Source organism: Heloderma suspectum, chromosome 3 (genome assembly GCF_057233095.1).
Source record: "Heloderma suspectum isolate Gila_16-S chromosome 3, 16-S_ref, whole genome shotgun sequence".
NCBI classification, from domain to species: domain Eukaryota; kingdom Metazoa; phylum Chordata; class Lepidosauria; order Squamata; family Helodermatidae; genus Heloderma; species Heloderma suspectum.
This window is the reverse complement of record NC_139460.1, coordinates 191,597,439-191,617,513: the sequence shown is the minus strand read 5'-3', so window position 1 is coordinate 191,617,513 and position 20,075 is coordinate 191,597,439. Positions and strand designations below refer to the sequence as shown.

At 41.5% G+C, this 20,075-nt stretch overlaps 1 protein-coding gene across 3 annotated transcripts in view; it reads left to right on the top strand.

Moving 5' to 3' along the window:
• Nucleotides 1-20,075, top strand: part of KCNMA1 (potassium calcium-activated channel subfamily M alpha 1) — an 829,668-nt gene that overhangs the window by 652,608 nt on the left and 156,985 nt on the right. For all 3 annotated transcript variants that reach the window (XM_084845225.1, XM_084845223.1, XM_084845224.1), the window contains exons 17-18: nt 5,914-6,000; nt 9,896-9,972. In XM_084845225.1, coding sequence (XP_084701351.1) covers nt 5,914-6,000; nt 9,896-9,972 — 164 coding nt within the window. The remainder of the gene's footprint in view (nt 1-5,913; nt 6,001-9,895; nt 9,973-20,075) is intronic.

Sequence of the window (20,075 nt, the reverse complement as noted above, 5' to 3'; positions counted from 1 at the left end):
GGGTCCTGGGAGCAACTCTTGTGATTGTCTGCTTTGGTGATAATGTAGCTTCAGTATTCTATAGCTTTATGGAGCTGCCTCGTCTGCATTCTCTTCAGTGACTATAGTGGATTTTTTCTGTGTATGTAAAGATGTGGAATCTGTATTAACATTAGTCAGAGAAGCCCAGAAGAAATAAGTCAGAGAAGCCAGAAGAATAATTGCTCTAATGACCAAAGTTCATTTTAAGGAGCTATTTGCCACATCGCAAGAGGCGTTATAATGGATCACCGGGCACAGCCCATGGACCAACAAATCTTTATAAAGAAAATCTATGATAATCAGGACTATCCCATGTCTATTATATTAAATACAGCTATTGCAGTATGATGGTGAAGAATATATTTTGTTGTGATCTTAGTTGCATGGGGAATGGTACAGCACATCTACTATATCGTGGAAGTTACTTGTAGGGGGGTTTTTTGGTCACTCATCCCATCAAAAGTTCAATATTTGTCCTATATACGAGCTCATAACATATGCACATAGGTATTATGTGTGTCTTGGTGTTCATCATATCCCTAGACATGCAACACATGCATTTGGGCTAACACAATGGCATAGTAATGCTAATTTTTTAAAAATGATACTTAGGTTCCTGCTTTTCCTTTAAAAACTCAGAGTAGCTTATATGAGGCTCCTGTCCAGGCAGTGATCAGGTATACATGTCCTTAGCTTCTGTGCTATTAAAGACCAGATAGATATTGGTGATTTTAAGTTTTGTAGAAAGCTGAACCTACAATGTCATAGTTGGATGGTTGACATACAGTTTGAACAGATGTGTCCATATTTACAGTTTGCCTAAATTTGGATATATCTTTTGACATAGTAGTACTGAAGACTGAAAACTGTAGTATCTAGTCTATGGTACACTTAGTCTGAAATCCTATACTCTCTTATCTGGGAATAAATTCAATTGAACTAAGAGAAGCTTGCTTCTAAGTTGACATACATAGGATTGCACTGTAATGCTGCAGTCCTATACATGTTCTAGGAAATAAGTCTCATTGGACTAAATGGGAGTTACTCCTGAGTAAAAATTCATAGCATTGCTTTTAGACCCATTTTGTTCTTGCAGATATAGATGGGTTTCTGCCCCCTATTTCAGTTATCCTGTGGTGAGAGCCTTATGTAGAATTCAACACAGGTTCAGCTTTCTGATCACCATGTATTCAGTTTGCCATTAACCATGGATCCAAGCATATATTTCCAATCCCTTTTCCAAGTGGATTTCAACACGGTGATTGAAAATACCACCTCAGGTTGGGAGAAAAAATGACATGGAAACCTGCCCATGGTTTAGTTAAATTTAACCCTGAATTCTCCCCTAATATTATTCCTTTCTTCCCAAGTAGAAAAAAAGGTGGTCACCACTATTCCATTTAGAAACAAAAAGCAGGCAACAGAACTGAAATGTGGATTGCATTGTAAATTAAATTATAATTTAATTGAAAAATAGCAGGTTACAGGAATAGATTATGGAACAGGCTAACCTGCACAATAAAGCATAGGTTTATCTAAGAATTCCTTCACACAATGCATTTTATAGCTGAACATATTTTATAGCTGCCCACATCTCCTCCCTGCTATTACCCCCCATATGAACAGGCTGATCACCTGCACAGGGATACTGTGTGGAGCGGCCATAATAAATAGGAGTGGTTCACAGGCAAAATGCCCTGGAGCTCATAGACTCGATCATCTTAGCCCCACTGAAGTAAATTTATTTTTAAAATTTCTAAACCGCCCTTCATCCACAGGATCCCAGGGCAGTGTAAACAACATAAAAACACACAAAACATCCAATATAAAAGCCATACAATTACACACTACAAATCAAATCAAACAACAACTTTTTACTTACAATATGTTCTATCTACAAAAGCATTTATATCTTGCTTTTCTGTCTTTAAAAAAGACTTCCAAGGCTGCCAAAAGTATTACAACAAACCAAAATATGTTAAGATGAGATGTTAAAACAACAGGACGACAGATAAAATCAGCCAGGATACAAGGATTTCATTATCCTACAGACCTCATGCTGAATGCTCTATGGAAGAGCCACATCTTAACAATCTAATGAAAAACCAGTGCTGATGGAGACAAAAAGGGCTCTTTCAGGAAGACATTCTGCAACTGCTGCAGTAAAAACAATAAAGCATCTTGTGGTACCTTCAGGACTAACAAATGTTATCATGTCATAAGCTTTTGTGGACTAGAGCACACTTCATCAGATGCTGAAAAGGCCCTCTCCAGCTTGCCATATCTCAGATGGTGAGGAGATGCAGGGAAGAGCCTCTGATGCTGACCTAAGTGTTGAACACATGAGTGGACAGCACATAAAATATCTGGTAACAAACCATTTAGAGCCTTAAATATTAATGCCAGCAATTGGGCTCAGAAAAAAAATTGGTAACCACTGTAGATGATATAGCACCAAAGTCGCATGCTCTGGATGCTTTGCCTTGATCAAAAAACTGGTGACTACATTCTGGACCAGATGACATTTCAGAGCACTTTTCAAAATAGAGGACGTTATAGTAGTCCAACCTGGATGTTACTACTAGAACATGAATGAGTGTGGCCAGGTCTGCCTTAGCAGGACTCATTTCTCCAAGAATCCTCAGGCTTTGCAACTGAAAAGAATCCATACAAACATAATACTAAGATGACTCAAGTAAATTTGTGGGTTATAGCAAGAGTCCTTCGAGGGCTTTATTATCCACCTGACATTATCTGATTCGATATGTTAGTTTTGGCACATGACCTGTCGGTGTATGGTGATAATATCGGAGATTGATAGCCTTCTTGTTTCAATCCCAGATGTTACCATTCTGCATGTGGTTTTGCTTTCATGGTGGTAATACTAAGTGTCAGCGCGCCTTATAAGTGACTTTAGGGCCCTTTTGAATTCAACATGGCCACCTCACGTTTTCCAGTTTTTATTAGTAGTAGTAGTAGTAATGATATAATCTTTTATGAATGCTTAGTCAAATGTAGTTGAAATTATGTTAAGCTGTGGTATACCAGAGCATAGCCTAGTGGAGCAGAGAGGAGCATGCCTAGATATTCCAGCTCCTTTCCCTCAATTTCCCACTTTCATTTTTAAAACAGTCTCTAACCCTTTTATTTATGAGGCTAGAAGGGAGAACATGGAGGCAATATTCTACCCAAGAGATGTGCAAACTGAACCCCCTTCCCCCCCCCCAAATGTGCTAGTCATTAATGTTCTTTTTTGCCTCCTTTGAAATTCCTTAGGTGTTTCCCCTGAGCAGGAACCTCCAAAATTTGCCCTGAAGTTTCATTTTTGGCGAAGTGGCAGCTCTAGTTCTGAGTGCTACTATCTTTGCCCACTGAAAACTGAGGGTTCCCTCCCACCCACCCCCTCCAAATTCCTAATAGGATATCCAGTGCTGGTGAGAAGCAGATGATTCCCCTAGCAAAGCTTAAATAACAACCTGAATTCAGGTTTTCTGCATGGTTCCAGGCAGGGATATGGAAAACCCATCTGAGAAATTTTGCTAGTCTTATACAAACGTCTTTGCTTCTGAAAAATATTTTGCCTAAGGAGGAACCTCCAAGTTTGAAATTTGCTTCAGTTGAAATTCAGGCCACTCTGATACTCCTCAGTAAGAAGTAACCCTCTTTGTACATTCCGGGGTTCTGGCCAATTAATGCAAAGCTACTGATATGAGTGACAAGTAACTGAAGCAATGTTGTCATACTTCATTATTCTCTATTGCATGTATTGATCTATGAAGGAGAAGGGGGAAGATTTCTTTACCCTTGCCAATTACAGCAGTCATTTTGCTCCTGCTGGATATGGCAGTGCAGATGCTACATACTTCAGGTGTTACAATACATCTGAAACCAGTCTCTGCTTTACCAGTATTGTTTCTAGACACACTATTTGCTATGAAATCTCTTGCATGTATTTCAAATGAATAATTTAGCAGTAGATTTGAAAAAGAAGGCTAGGCTTTTCTTACTCTGAAAGGATAATGCCAGGAAGCTGTACCATGTGTAACCTGCACTATTTGTGCCATGTGTTCATACGTATGTGCTTTAACTGTTTCATCCCTGAAAAACATGTTTTCTGCAAAGTCCAAATCAATTCAGTCACTGGCACTCTTTCTTTGTTCCCTACAAGTATTGTATGGATGTTAACTCTCCTCTGACTTAACAAAGATGAAGCAACAGAATAACATTTTTCTTAGAAACTATATTAAACAACTTTGAAAATTCTGAGATTTTGCCACAAAAGGAAGTAGGGTCCAACATAGTTTAGATGAACCATTATTGTACTGGACAATCAAAGTTGATAGGATAGCATCTGTTAAGTTTCACAAAATTCCCTAAAAGAGGGGGGCAAGTTATTGGAGAAAAGGGGCTACTCCAGACACACAAAAGTACTATCTTGATAAATAGCAAGCAATATCTGAACTATTGGCTCCTGTTGGGAGTTAAGGGAGGGTGTTCATGAAATGCCTACGCACATCAGAGATTAGCATGCAACACCAGGGTAAGGGTGCAATGCTATGCATGTTTAGACAAAAGAAAGTACAACAACTCCCAGTATCCCTCCAGCCAGCCTTGGTGGCTGGGGCCTGCTGGGAATTGTAGGGCTTTTTTCTGTTTAAACATGCATAGCATTGCACCCTAAGTCACCCAATCTTTATAATTACTAACATGCTAACACCCTCCTCGCTGATACTCATCCTACATATGCTAGCATAATAAGCCAGCAAGGTATTTCATATAAGAAATACAGATAATCTTTTATCAAGCAGTAACTTCTCATGGTATGTGTGTATTCAACAGAGTTGGTTGTGTGTATCCTCCGGCCGTGGTATAGAACTTTATTCCTTCTCCAGATGTCTAATTAAGTGTTGAACTTTAGATAAAATTCAAAATTTGCTAGATGAGACATATAACTGGTTTGCCAAATGTTTATATTCCCACACATCATGATAAGTTAGCCACTTAGCAAAAGGCTGTATGTATTCACCCTACATCCCCCAAGCCTTGTGTAGTTGCAACACTGGGTCCAATGCTCCTGGGCTAGTACTGTTAAACTTTGTGTTGATGACTGTCTGAAGTCCCAGATAGTAAATGTGGATTGCTATACATCATATTCGCAGAGTTCAGCTCATACAATGGGATTAGTTATAATTCCCCTCCTTCAAATATAGCTGATTTCATTTTCCTGGAAGGATGAGTAACTTATTTTTATCTATTGGCAACATGTTGAAAAGGGGCTGTGGGATGGAGGAATTATTAACCATTATACTCATTTTATGTTTTCCTTAGTAATAGTAACCGGTTGTCTTGTACCATTCCCCTTGAGTATAAATGTGTACTGTATTGTAAATAATGTGATATATTGAGATAGGGAGCCCATTAATAATATCCTATTTCAACAGAAATTGACATGAAGGGGTAAAATTCCTGAGAAGGGAGCCTTTTCTAAGCAACTCTTTTCCTTGGGAATCACCGCCCTTTACATCAATCATGGTGATATTGCCAGACTTTAATGCAGAGCAAAAAAAAATCAAAGCATTTCTGAGCAGCATTGCAGATGTGATTTTCTACTTTAAGTTGTGCAGCCCATAACATACGGATTGGGAGTTAGTGCTAGATATTTGCCATAGTTTCTGCTTTAATTTTTAAATATATCTAATATTCTTTATATTGAAGCTCTGGTCAGATTTGGCATATTGAATAAAATTGACTTCTAGCTTTTTTGATTTTCCAAACTAATGGGCCCCCTATAACAGAACAAAGATAAATAATTTGTTTCACAACTGAAAAGCAGCATGACCTCATAGCATTTCTTGGTTTTTGTTTGTTGTTTTGTTTCATTTCACTGGACAGTATATTAATCAATCCTGGAAACCACGTGAAGATTCAAGAGGGTACTTTAGGATTCTTCATTGCAAGTGATGCCAAAGAAGTAAAAAGGTAATGCTTTGTCACATTTTATTTTGTACTGTAGAAATGCCTTATTTTCTATAATAATAATAATAATAATAATAATAATGTGCATGTTGCAAGCTAAAGTGGTCAAAGATTATTAAAATAACTTTATTAACCATTTTCCAAGGTAAAATTTAGAATCTGGCCCCACAGAATCTAGCTCCATTTGCTTAAGTTGGGACACACACTTTTCACCAACCCTCCCTACCTACTGCAGCCTTCCATGCCATTTCCCATTCTGTTCCAGAGGGTCTCTCAACCCAAAGAAGCAGCTGGGGGGCGAGGGGGACACCTAAGTACTCGAGCAGAAGTGCTTTCCCATAAGATAAAGCCACCATTTGGTACAATCCTTTGAGTGGTGAGAAATGGGACAAAGCCTCAGGAGTGCACATAACACATAAAGGAGGCCTTGCTGGATCAGACCAAAGGCCCATCTTGGCCAGTTTGATGTTTCCAGCAGTAGCCAGCCAGATGCCTCTAAGAAGCCAACAAGCGAGACATGAAGTCAGCAGCCTCCTTTTCCTGTGTATGTCCCCAACATGTAGTGTGCAGCAGTATAGTGTCTGAACATGGGGTTTAGATTTACCAATCAAAGCTAGTAACCCTTGATCAAGTTACGCACATTAATTTGCCTAACGCATATACAAAGCTGTCTACACTAGTGGCTGAATGTTGTAGTAGTAAATTCCATACATTCATTCTATACTGTGTGACATGGTAGTACCTCCTTTTGTCTGTGCCGAACTTTACCTTCCTATTATAAAAGAGGGAGAAAGATCTCTATATACTCTCTCCATGCCATCTATAATTTTATATGCTTCTATCCTGTGCCCCCCTTGGCCAGCGCATACCATAGTAATCTTCTTTCTAAACTAAAGGGTCCTGCATGCTTTCAGCTCCTTTTAGGGGTGACGCTCCAACCCCCTGATCACGTTACCTGTACTTTTCTATACTGTTGCCAGACTTAATTATATCCTTTTAGAGACTGGGTGATCAGAAATGTACACACATCCCAAATGTAACTACTTCATCAATTTATAGAAAGACATTATGATACTGAGCACTTTATTTTCCATTTGAGTTCTTAATTTCCAATATCAAATTTCCCTTTTTCATTGCCACTGACATTTTTGCCAGTGAAATGCCATTGACATTTTTGGTGAGTTGTACATCACAACTCCAAGATTACTTTCCATGCTAGTCATAGCCCATTCAAACCCCATCAGTGTATAGATGAAATCGGGATTGGGGGGCAACTTTTTGCATCGCTTTGCACTTACTTACGTTGAATCTTATTTCTACATGTCTGGCATCATGAGTCTACATCTGAGCCCAGGAATCATTTGCCCACGCATGTCACTCAGCCTTCTGGGGAGGGAAGGATTGAATCAGGCCTTAGTATCCATTGGATATCGCTTGCAAGCCAAATGGCTCCTGCACGTTTCCCCAATTCTTCTTTGATACTCATTTATAAACATTCAGCATTGTTACAGGAAATTCTAATTTAGTCTATTAAATAATGCATACTTTTGTACGCACAATCTCCATGGTTCACACATGACATTATTAGTGTGGTATTTGGCAGTCGCACTTCTGCAATAGCCGCGACCCCTCAGGTAAATATCTGAATAGGACTTCAGATTTTAGGCAAAAAGATTTTGGACTTGCTTGGCTATATAAAGAGCTAATTTTTGATACTCTGGACAAGTAGGCACTAGAAGAAATTTCACATTGACAACACACCATTGTTTTCTCTGCAAATTCTTTGCCCATGGACACGCTATTTTGGTCCTTCCACTCTCGGTTAGGTCCAAAACAGGCATTACTTTAAACCCATATCTAGCAGCTATGTCTTTCTTCATTTTTACTCTAGAAGAGGCACAGGGGGTCTAATCAAGAACTTCCCCCCCATTCCCCCCTCCCACATTAGGGACCTGATATGCATCACGTATTTTTTTAAAAAGATATAGCCGCTAGATACAGATTTAAAGTAATGTCTGTTTTGACCCTTAGATACTGCATGTGTGATCCATGAGAACTGTGAATTTACCACAACAATATCACCAATCTTAAGTCTACTTTTGTAGCTACCTCTAGTTCATTTCAATAGGGCTGCCTCTGGCCAATCTTCTTGATGGATGTCTTTGACTGCCATAAAGATCCAGTCTTGGGTACAGGGCTAGAGTGTTGATCTAGCACCCAGGAGACCCACGTTCAAATCCTGACTCAGACATAAAGCTCACTGGCTGGCCTTGGGCCAATCACCCTCTCACAGCCTAACCTACCTTACAGGTTTGTGGTGGGGATAAAATTGGGGGTGTGAGTAGAACCATGTATAATGTCTTCACCTCCTGGGAGGAAAGGCAGGATAGAAATGTAATAAAGAAAGAAGAAGAGAGATAAGGTAGCAAAGGCTTGGGCTGGGCTGGGGGGGATGAAGAACCTTATACAAATCCACAAATGGCCTGGGTCTTAATAAACAACAATAAAGAATACAAATGCAAGACAACATTAATTCTTGCAAACATTTACTGATTTGAGAATCTGACTTCAAGGTACTGTAGTTTCACCCATAACTATTATTATCATTATTTCTAATTTTTCACCCTCCTTTAAGCCCAAGAGGGCCCTCAAAGCAGCTTACGCTCATTAGCATAAAAGAATTTAAAGAATTTAAAACAGCATTTAAAACACCACCAACACTGCATCACATCATTCACTTATGATGTTCAACGATATCAGATAACATGGGTCACATCAGCCCCTGCCTGAAAGGCTTTTCAGAAGAATATCTTTTGTCAGTCTTCTGAAGGACAGATGTGAGCAGGCCTGGTGGGTCATTCTGGGGAGGGAATTCCAAAAAGAGGGTGCTGCTACCACAAAGGCCCTGGTCCTTGTTGTCATATGCTTAACCTCAGAAGTCAAAGGCACCCAGAACACCATCTCTGCACATGATCTAAGCATATTGGGGGGGGGGGGAGTCATTAAAATGCATGTATATGGAAGAAAACAATTTAGCTCAAGACCAAGGTGTCATAATAACATTATTTATACGTGTTGTTAACAGATAATAATGGCTTGGATCAAAAAATCCTGCTGTGCAAGCAGGAGGTCTCCAGTCCTCCCCATCCTCCTTCATTTCTCTAATCCCCATGGCCTCTGAAAAGCTGGTCTCATGGGTCTGCTCACCCCCTAGAGCCAGCATATGAGGAAAGGGGGAAATGGGTCACACCCCACCCATGCAAACAGAAGTACCTTTCACTCACGTAGAGAGATCTTTTCAAGCCAGTATTCAGGAGAATTCAAGCCAGTATTTGTATGGACCCAGAGGTGTCTAGGCACTGTAACTGCAAGAATAATTGCTATTGTCCTGCATTTGTTTCATGACAGTATCGGAATTCCTCCAAAACATTAAGCTATGTGAAACTATGTGAAGTGGAACAAATAGCCTTATATATCTTCCACTGTCTGTTTAAAAAAAAAATCAGAGGGCTTTGAGCCAGCAATTCTCCTGCCAAGAATAGTGTTTTCATCTCTTGTGTGTTTGGATAATACGGTCACTTTGGATGCTACTTTCCAAGATGAAAGCTGGATGATCTGATCCACCATGTCATATTTATTAACCGTTCCCCCAATTATTTTCAAGTTAAATTTATTAAAAGAAGCACGAACTTGAATCACCCAGCCTTGTGTTTGAAATTAATTGTCTTGTAGCAAACATTTCCTTCTTTAAATGTCTAAACCTTTCAAAAGATTAAAGGAAATTAGTGCTGGCATGTTTCATTAATTTGGCACTTGTAGTGAGGAGGAAATGTGGGACTAATTTCATTTGTATGGATTAAGAAATGTGTCAGTTTTTCCATTCTCCCTCCCTCTCTAGGGCATTTTTTTACTGCAAGGCCTGTCACGATGACATCACAGATCCCAAAAGGATAAAAAAATGTGGATGCAAACGACGTAAGTAATATTCCCTCCCCTCTCCCCGCTTCCTGCCCTCCTACTCTACAGGAACTGTTAACCCTTAAGGAATTTTTCTAAATATATTTCTTTGTTTTGCACAGTGGTGGAGGTAGGCTAGGAAATCTGTACATACCAACACAGTTAATAATGGTCTCTGGTAATCCCAATGCACACATATTATTAAAATTAAAATTCACACCATTTGCTCATGTTTACATCACCATTAGAACTTCTTTGGGCCCCAAGTTAACAAAGTTTAGGAAATTATCACATTATGTTTAGGTGTCAAAATTATTATGTATATGTGCTTAATAGGCTAAATCCAACGTTGTGTGAGTAGACTTCCACTCATGCAATGAGTGTCTCCCTTCCCCTCTTTCCCCTTGCAGCCCCCCACATGCCCCACAGATCTGCTCAAGAGGGTCCCACATTCCTCAGGAGCAGATTTATGGCACATGTCAAGGGAAGGGGGAATTTGATCTGCCACAGTGTCCGTTCCACTGATAGAGGGACATTGTTGGATTCAATTCAATGTTTTCCCCTCCTCCGTCCCCCCTCCACCGCCAAATCTTAAATTAGTTCTGGAAATCCACTTATTTGCCTTTGTCTGCTATGCCAAAAACAAAATGTGGGCTCCATTTCATAATTTAAAAGTAGCTTTCAGTCCTTAATCATGATAAAATAAAGTTCTGAGATATTGAGGTGACACCCAGGCTTAGTCCCATTCCTTCTCTTCTACAGATGAACACTTTACAGATACATTTTGGTTCCACTGTTTTACTATAGCAGAAATGTCCTTCAAACATGTATGTAAATGGTATGAAAACCACAAGTTCTGGACATTAAGCACTGCTCAGAGGGAGCTGTGCAGGAAGCTTCAAAGAGTTGTTTGTCTTCATTAAAAAAGAAGCTCCGGGTAAATGTACAGTCCCTGAGCACACAGGCTGCAGCTCAGAGAAGCTTCCAAGCCTTGGGAGGCAAAGAAGATGTGCTGTCTCTGACCTGGTCCACAAGAACAGCTTTGGGAAGTTCGCTGCTTCAGCTGAGCAAACACTCAGTGGTCAATGCAACTCAGTCGAAGTTTATTTGCCTCTCCCAGCCCCTATGACTGGGTCCCCATCTTATGCTGGTTACTGGCCAAAATGACACTGACTGAACTGGGTTATCAGAAGGATCTAATGTGGACAATAGCCAGTTGAGGGCTGATTCTCATAGTCATTCTCAGTGCGACTCGAGGTTGTCATATGCAAGCATGCACAGAGGATTTCACACTCTCTTTCAGAACGCTGTCAGGAGCCCCCATGAAGTGCTGCTCTTAGTGATGTGTTAGAAGTCAATGTATGCCAAGTTCTGTGCATACCGTATAGCTTACATTCTGCCACTTCCACATGTGGCAGTGGTGGCCTGAACTCAGCATAAGCAACATCTGCCATGCTGAAAAGAATTATGAGAGTCGGCCCTGTGTTTTGAGTGAGGCTTGCTGATCAAATCTTGGACTCCTCTGGCAATTGAGGTCCATTTTTAATTTACTGAAAGAAAGAAAAAAATGATCTCCCCTTGTGTCAAATGTGCAAGGGCACTCTTAGGGTGACTTCCTGTGATAATTTTTTTATAGAGAAATTTTACTTTAAGGCAAAAAAATCCCTATAATTTGTCCACAGTTACTTGCTTACAAATACACATGCACATACACACATATACCCATCCATAATGAAATACACACTGCTGATTAAACCAATTCCCATTTAAGCAGGCTTCAAGGTGTTCTGTTAAATTTGGGATTTTATCATATAAAGGAATTAGTATTAGGACAAGTGAATATAATAACCAGAATCAAGTGCTAATACTCTTCCTGAACTAATCAACTTTGGTTTACATTTGAGAGCTGAGGGTTGCATGTTTGAATGCTCCTCCACACTAACAAAATTTCATACATATAGGAAACTAACATTTCAGCCTATCCTTCTCCTTTTCGTACTATTTTCCAGGCACAGGTAGAGGGGATTATTTGGGGTGGTAGTGGGGAGAATGCAAACATGCAGCCCCTCCCACAGCTGCAAGCTGACTTTGTATAATCCAGGGGAAGCTTTACCATTTGATTTTGCTGATAATATAATCTGTTCCTGAAAATGAATATCACAGGCAAGGTATTTGTGTTACTGGCTATTCAGAAATATTATAAGTTCTGTATATATATACACAGTGCAGAAGGACAACAGTGAGTGAGCATTTGGGATGTCAAAAAGAGGAAATTAAAGAACTAGAAATTAATCCTCTGAAACGCCTTCAAGCAAAAGGTAAATCTAAAACCACTGAAGAGCTTTTGGAGGACTAAACTGACAGCCCTCTGTGTATTAGAGATAGTCTAGTGATTGCAAGCATCAATAGTTCCAGTGAGTGAAAAAGTGTTAGACAGGGGTGAAATAAAATGAAGGAGGGCAAAAAAAGGAAGTTGTCAGAAGCATTGTGTTAAGCATGGAATGTTGGGAGGGTCAAAGGGTGGAAAGGGATTGATAGCAGAATGTTAAAAAATTCTTTGAATATTTTCTCTATCTCCCTTTTTTATGAGAGCCTATGCGCACACACAGGCCAGAATTACTCTTTATGCATCCAAGTTGGCTATTGCAATGGAAATGTAGGCCTGGAATCCAGGGGGGTGGGGGAGTTGCAGGGGGAAACCAGCGCATTCCTTCTCCCACTTGCTGCATCTGCCCTGCAAATTTCCCCTGCCAGAAACCACTTTGCGGCAGGAAAGTGGCAGCCAAGCTTTGGAAAGGCACCCTGGCCATATACTGTATAATTCCAGCCACAAGCCTGGTATGCAGTTGGCACCCCAAAGCATATGTGATAAGTGATTCCCCATTAGTGAGCAACCTGTGCCTAATTATGCATGCTTAAATCCCATTGATTGCAATGGATGCAACTCAAAGCCCAGATGTCACTGGGCTGTTACCTGTAATTTGATTAAGGTACTGCCAATGAAGCATAACATTTTAGACTTTTTAGAGTCACTTGCGATTTTTGTGTGAGTCCAGCAGTGATGCATGATTATCACTCAGACAGCAGCAGCTCTAGCATGAAGTTAACCAAGATCCCTCAAGGTAGACCATATGTAAGACACCAAAATAATGAAATTATTTCAACATTACTTTTTTTGCTACCCTTAAATCAAATGAAAAAACAACCCAAATATGAACAGAACTTGCATGCATACACTCCAAGAAACTGCCTAATGCTCTCTCAGAGTTCTAAAGCATTGTCTTCAGGGTACCCTTTCCACATTGATGGGTCTTTCTGAGGATGTCCTTGCACACTATAAAGCAACCTTCCATAGCTGGGTACCCTCCAGATGTTTTGCACTACAACTCCTATTTACCCCAGCCAACACCAACATGGCCAATTGTCAAGAATGCTGGGAGTTGTAGTACAAAACATCTGGAAGATACCAGATTGGGGGAGGCTGCTGGAGAGGATGTGGGGAAGAATTCCAGGGGCACACTCATTTCATATAATGGAATATGGACCCAGTGTAAGTGCTGCTCTACTTAAATGGAGAGTGTCCCTTACCTAGAATACAGCAAGAATTTCCCTGTGGCTGTGAATCACAGGGGAAGTTCAGTATTGGTGAGCAAATTGGTGATTTCCTGATTGAAAGTCCCTTAGCAACTGTCCAAGAGAAATCCCAGTGTTTCCTGAAAGCCACTGATCTAGCTCAGTCTTGCTGATAACAGCTTTCTAATCCAGCCCTCTAAAAGCTAGGTGTGGCATTCCTGCCCAGAGTTCCACCTTTTCCCCAGCCTCCACCTCTGAAACTGAGAAACAAACCCCTCAGGAAATGCCTGCTTCCACTTTGGGACAGCTGTAGCTACTATCCCACAAGCTTCAGGCCTTTGACCTTCTCTGGGTTCTAGAGAAACTCAATATGCTCAATTGGTTCTCTCAACCCAGTACAGGAGAAGTAACCAGGAAATAGATATAATAAAGATAGCGTAAAATCAAACAACACATGGGAATTTGGATCTTTAAAAACAAAGATTTATTTAAAACATTAAAAGTTGTTATTATTCATTAATACTCGGTCCTAACTTCCCTACCTACTTTGCCCCTTCTAAAATCCTGTACACAAACCTCACTAACTAGATGTTGCTTCCATGATCTCCGAGGTCCTAACTGACTAACTAACTGTCAGCTCATCCTTTATATGACTTCAGGCCTCTCCCATCTTTCACTTACTCTATGGCATACTATTAACCCTATCTTACCTGGGTTAAATTTAACAATATAAACACAATCAATATAATAGGCATATGTTACACTAGGCAGCAGTGTTTTCAGACTTGCTACCCCAAATCCCCCTAAATCAGTGATGCTAGGACTGAACCTGGGCACCATCTGTTCTGTCTTTGAGCTGTCTTCTCTAAATTGGCAGGCACCACAGGAAGCAAGTACAGGGACTCCCGGCGCTTTGGTTTTCTTAGCAGGCACTGAACAGAACCCAGCTGGAGCCCTCCTTCTGCCACCCAACTAGCCAGGAGGATCAGTGATGCTAGGACTGAACCTGGGCACCATCTATTCTGCCTCTGAGTTGTCTTCTCTAAATTGGTAGGGGCACTGAGAATGCAAGCAGCATCTGCTAAAAGCTAAATGAATGCTGCACATGAGGAGAGTCAGAAAGGAAAAGATCTGATTCATTTCAGTGGGGTTTAAGGAATCTAATAGTGCATAGGGTTGCAGGCTACATGCAAAGGGAAGCATGTCAACCTGGGACAGGAAGAAGCATGTCTACCTCTCTTTACCACCCCACTTTTTTGTGTTTGGCAGAATTTGAGTAATCTGCTATAAAATGCCAAACAAGTAAATTAATACTGACAAGAGACTCCGTAAAGCTGCTAAATTTGGTCTTCTGCTACATTCCCTACTCAGTTTGTCAGCTTCATTTATGCCGGAACAAGAATGACCCTTCTCTCTCCCCCCACCCCACTTTTGCTTTATTTCATTTTCATTTCATTTTTATATTTCTATATTGCCCCATAGCCAAAGCTCTCTGGGCGGTTCACAAAAATTTTAAACTATTAAAATATATTACATAAATATAAAAACCATTAACGTAAGGACATAAAACAGATATCACACACAACAACATATATCTAAAACCATCATCCAGATGCAATCCAGGACCCGATCAACAAAAATTGTTATATGCTGCCAAATGCCTGAGGGAAGAGGGCAGTTTTAACCTGGTGCCAAAAAGATGACAATATTGGCACCAGATGGGCCTTGTTGGGAAGATCATTCCATAAATGGGGGGCCACCACCAAGAAGGCCCTCTCCCTTGTTGCCACCCTCCGAGCCTCCCTTGGAGGAGGCACCCAGAGGAGGGCCTTGGATGCAGAGCATAGTGTATGGGTTGGCTCATGCCAGGAGAGGCACTTTATGAGGTACTGTGGTCCTAAGCCATGTAAAGCTTTATAGGTCAAAACCAGCACCTTGAATTGGGCTCGGAAACATACAGGCAGCCAGTGCAAGCAGGCCAGAATTGGTGTTATATGGTCGGACTATCTTGTCCGTGTTATCAGTCTGGCCGCCCCATTTTGCACAAACTGCAGCTTCTGACCCATCTTCAAAGGCAGCCCCATGTAGAGTGCATTGCAGTAATCTAACTTGGAGGTTACCGGAGCATAGACAACTGAAGTCAGGTTGTCCCTGTCCAGATAGGGGCATAGCTGGGCCACCAAAGTTGGTAGAAGGCACTCTGTGCCACTGAGGCTGTTGAGCCTCAAGTGACAAAGGTGGCTCCAGGAGGACCCTCAACTACAAACCTGCTCCTTCAGGGGGAGTGCAACCCCAACCAGGACCTGCTTGTGCTAATGAACACCTCAATAAATATTAGAAACGCTGAATAGAAATTATATATAAGATGAAACCAAGGCATGAGAATAAACCTGTGTGCATAGGTGAATGAAAAGTGAAAGAATATCTTCTTTACATGGAAATCTTAATTACTGTGACCTTAATTACATGCAGCTTCCTGGGATAGTTGAAAGCCATGTTCTTTAATAATGCATCTGAGGTTTCACGTCCCTTCAGATGCTGTCTGAAGATTAGCTTCAGTATTGTCAGGGTCTAAAAGTGAGCCTGACCTACATAGCTATTTGTCCAAACCTGTTAGGCCTAGTATTAATAATTCAGCATAGAGCTCTGCAGCTCCACAAAGCCAGAGATAATTAAAATAACTGTGCTTTCCTTTGACAGATCTGTCCTCACCCCCCTTCCATCCCTCCTCTACAAATTCCTTGAATAATCTGTAGATTTTCATGTTACATTGTCCAAAAAGAAATTCTGGTGTGAAAATTCTGTCAAAATCCGATGCTCCAGATGATTGTGGTAGCCTTGTGATTTATTAAGCTTTAAATTGTATTCTTATTCTAATTTAATTGCAGCTTTCCAGCAAAGAACCAGTATTAATAAGTGTGTATATACTGCAGTTAAATAAATATATTTTTATTAGGGCTGCAACATTTATTCTAACTGATTAATCTATCTGAGGTCTTTTGAACGATTTAAACAGGTGCCCCAGATCAATACTGTATTCATTTGTAATGCAAGCAGTTATCAAAAATGTGGGTAGCAGGCACTCTTTGTAAGACATAGCCCCCCTTCTCTCACACACAGGAGGGAACGCCTCTTCTAAGATGGTGCCTGCTGTGAAATGTGCACGCATCACCCAAACCAGCCTTCCCCAACCTGGTGGTCTCCAGATGTGTTGGAGTGCAACCGTCATTGGAAATGATGGAAATTGCAGTCCAACACATCTGGAGGGCTCCAGGTTAGCTCCAGGTTTTGGAAGGCTGATCTAAACACAACAGAAGTATTTTTTTCCCCTTGCAAAGCTATTGCTTTATTCATATGTAAATGTATGCTCATTGACTATATTAATTAACAGATTCATCAATAAACATGTACATTATTTAGTGACTAAGATTTATGTAATTGGATGACAGCCCTAAAGTTTATATTTGTCACAGCCTCCCTGGGATGAAAGTTCAACACTGGATGGTGTAAACGTACTCTTTTCTTTTTTTCCTCTGTTGTATTAACCAGTCCCCCCCACCCCGGCCACCATGTTTCCTCCTTCCAAAAGGGAGTTGTTGAACCCACGAGGTACAGATCATGTGTACACTGATATGTTTGAAGGAAATTGCATTAACCTTTGATAATTGACAATGTTTTGATTTATTTTTCCTCTTGCTGCCTTGGAACACGGCCCCTACTATATTTTAACTACACACTGATAGTGATCTATTGTGAGTAAAAACGGGTTCACCGTAGCCCAGAGTGCAATCCAACCTGTCTTTCTTCCAGTGGAGAGTATTCATTTGTTCAGTATTCTGATTCTTTTATGTTGCATGTAGCAGTGGCGTCTCATACCCACACCTTTCTCATTCTTTCTGCCCACATGGGTGAGGGCGACATTGAAGAAAATACAGCAGTCTTTCAACTTGTTTTTCCCTGGCCTCTCCTCTCTTTTTCCCATTCTCTGCCCCCCATTGTATTTTTTCCTAGTTGAAAATCAAGCATTTCTTTCATATAAAAAATCTCAAACTTTTCTAATTTCTTATATTCTATTCGGCTGAAGGAATTTACCATCTCTATTTGTGACCCTGCTGCTTTAAGCAGAATTAATTGCTGGATATGTGCTTGAAATGTGATCCTTAGGGCATATCTACATCACAAACTAGTTTAATCGTCATGCCATCTCTCCAGGGAGCCCTGGGAACTGCAGCCCTAAGCAGGGCTAGGGGATCTCTAACAGAAAATCCTCCAACTTGCAGTTCCCAGAATTCTTTTTTAGGGTTTTGGGGAAAGCCATGCCTGATATAAAACCAGTATAAATTTGTATTGCTGATATGCCCTTAGTTTCTTCTGTTGTTCAGCTCCAGTTCTCAACCAAACGTGCACAGAGCATTCAGTACAAAATATCCAGACAGTGAACAACTTGGGCCATCATCTTCTGATGTTCAACCTCAATAAATAAAAACCCAAGTTTAAGCCCCAGTGATATATTGATCCTATAGTAACACTTGTACCATGAACCACTTGGAAAGTCAGAACTAGAAATAAGTGATTCTAAAGAATGAATTATTTTCCTTAGTCCATAGATACTTCCTTTGCTGTAAAAGTGATGCTCACATGATGTGTGTGGCCCAAATACATTTTCACTGGCATCAATGCCTGCTTTTTTCTTTCTTATCACATAGACTGAGCTGTTCTTTATATGTTTCCCAAGCCATGGGGAGAATGCTGAAATTATCCATTCACATGGGCAGGTTCTGATCATACAACTCTTCCCCATGGAATCATTACTCTGCTCCCAGCAGGGCACCAATTCCATGGCTAGGAACCTCACTCTAAGGCAGCGGTCCCCAACCTTTTTGGCACCAGGGACTGGTTTTGTGGAAGACAATTTTTCCACGGACCAGGGTGGGGTGGTTTTGCTGGCGGACTTCCGGCCGCTGGGACACAAATGGCGTCCGCGTAGCGGACACCATTTGCATCCCTGTTCTTTGCAGTAATAGGCTACGTAAAGATTTACGTAACCTATTACTTGAAGAACAGGGACGCAAATGGCGTCAGCTATGCGGACGCCAATTGCCTCCCAGTGGCTGGAGCCAGCCAGCAGCTCTGCGGACTCGCTGCAGAGCAGAGCCGGCCGGGGCTGGCAAGGATTCTGGGGGGGAGGGATGGATTGCTTCCCCCCCTGCAGACCCCTGCGGACCCAAGGTAAGGGGGTTTCGCACACCCCTACGGCCCAGTTCCTAACAGGCCATGGACCAGTACCAGTCCGCAGCCTGGGGATTGGGGACCCCTTCTCTAAGGCACTGCCCTTGTGGCTGGGTCATTTCAATGTTCCTCTGGCTGCAGGGGAGCCACTCATGGACAAATAGCTCTCGTACAAATAGCTCTCAATTGTGACAGTGTGTAAAGTGCACCACAGTATGAACTTTATGTGCATAATTATGTGCTTTCAAATGTTACAAAAGTGACCCAGATCAGTCCAGAATGGAACACAGTACTCATAATGAGTAGCCCTAAGTTGTGGTGAGGTGTGCACGTTTGTGATAGAATTTTTGCTGAGTGGATTTCGTCTTCTCCCTCCTGCCCATTTACTATCTTGCAATTTTTTTAACAAAATATCTTAAACAATGAGCACCAGGACTGTGCCAATTCTAAGAAGTACATTTCCCACAATGTACGAAAACATGGCTTAGGGTTTTTCATTAGCCCCAGTTTGTAAACAATCATATGTTTAAGGAAGAGTTGCAGCTGATCCTGGATCGCTGATTAATGAACCCATATGGAATAGATTTTGAAAAACATGTCTTTGTCTCATTCACACAGTTAGGGGTGCACGAAAGCCACTTACCTGGTCTCGCAGCTTGCTTCACGGTGGGGGGGAGGCACTTCGCTGCTCCCCCCGAAGTTCAGGCCGGGGGGGGAGGCTTCCCGCCTCGCCCGGCCAAAATTCAGGCCGGGGAGGAGGCGCCTCGCCCGGCCGTGAAATAAAAAGTTAAAAAAAAACACGCCCCCGTGATAGGCTACGTGACGATTAACGTAGCCTATCACGGCTAGATCTGCAAAGTCAGCCGTGATAGGCTACGTTAATAGTCACGTAGCCTATCACGGGGGCGTGTTTTTTTTTTTTTAACTTGTATTGGAATGGCGGCGGCGGCAGCCGGTCGAAAGACCGGCTGCCGCCTCTGCCCCTGTCGAAGATCTGACGAACCGCCGCCGGGACCCGCCGCCGGGAGGGACATTCGGGAAAGGTAAGTCCCGTCCCGGGGGGGGGTGCGGGGGGCGGGGGGGTGCGGAGAATTTCTCCCCGAAACTACTTCGGGGGGCCGAACACGTTGGCACTCGGCCCCCCGAAGTTTCGGGGAGAAATTCTCCCCCATCCCTACACACAATATATTTTTTTAGGTGTACACCTAAAAATATGATTTGAGAATCATCCTTCAGCATTGCTATTCCTACACCTGGAATGTAAAGTTCAGTGTATCTTCTATTACAAAAGAAGTTTAGTTTAAAACATTCTTCGATCG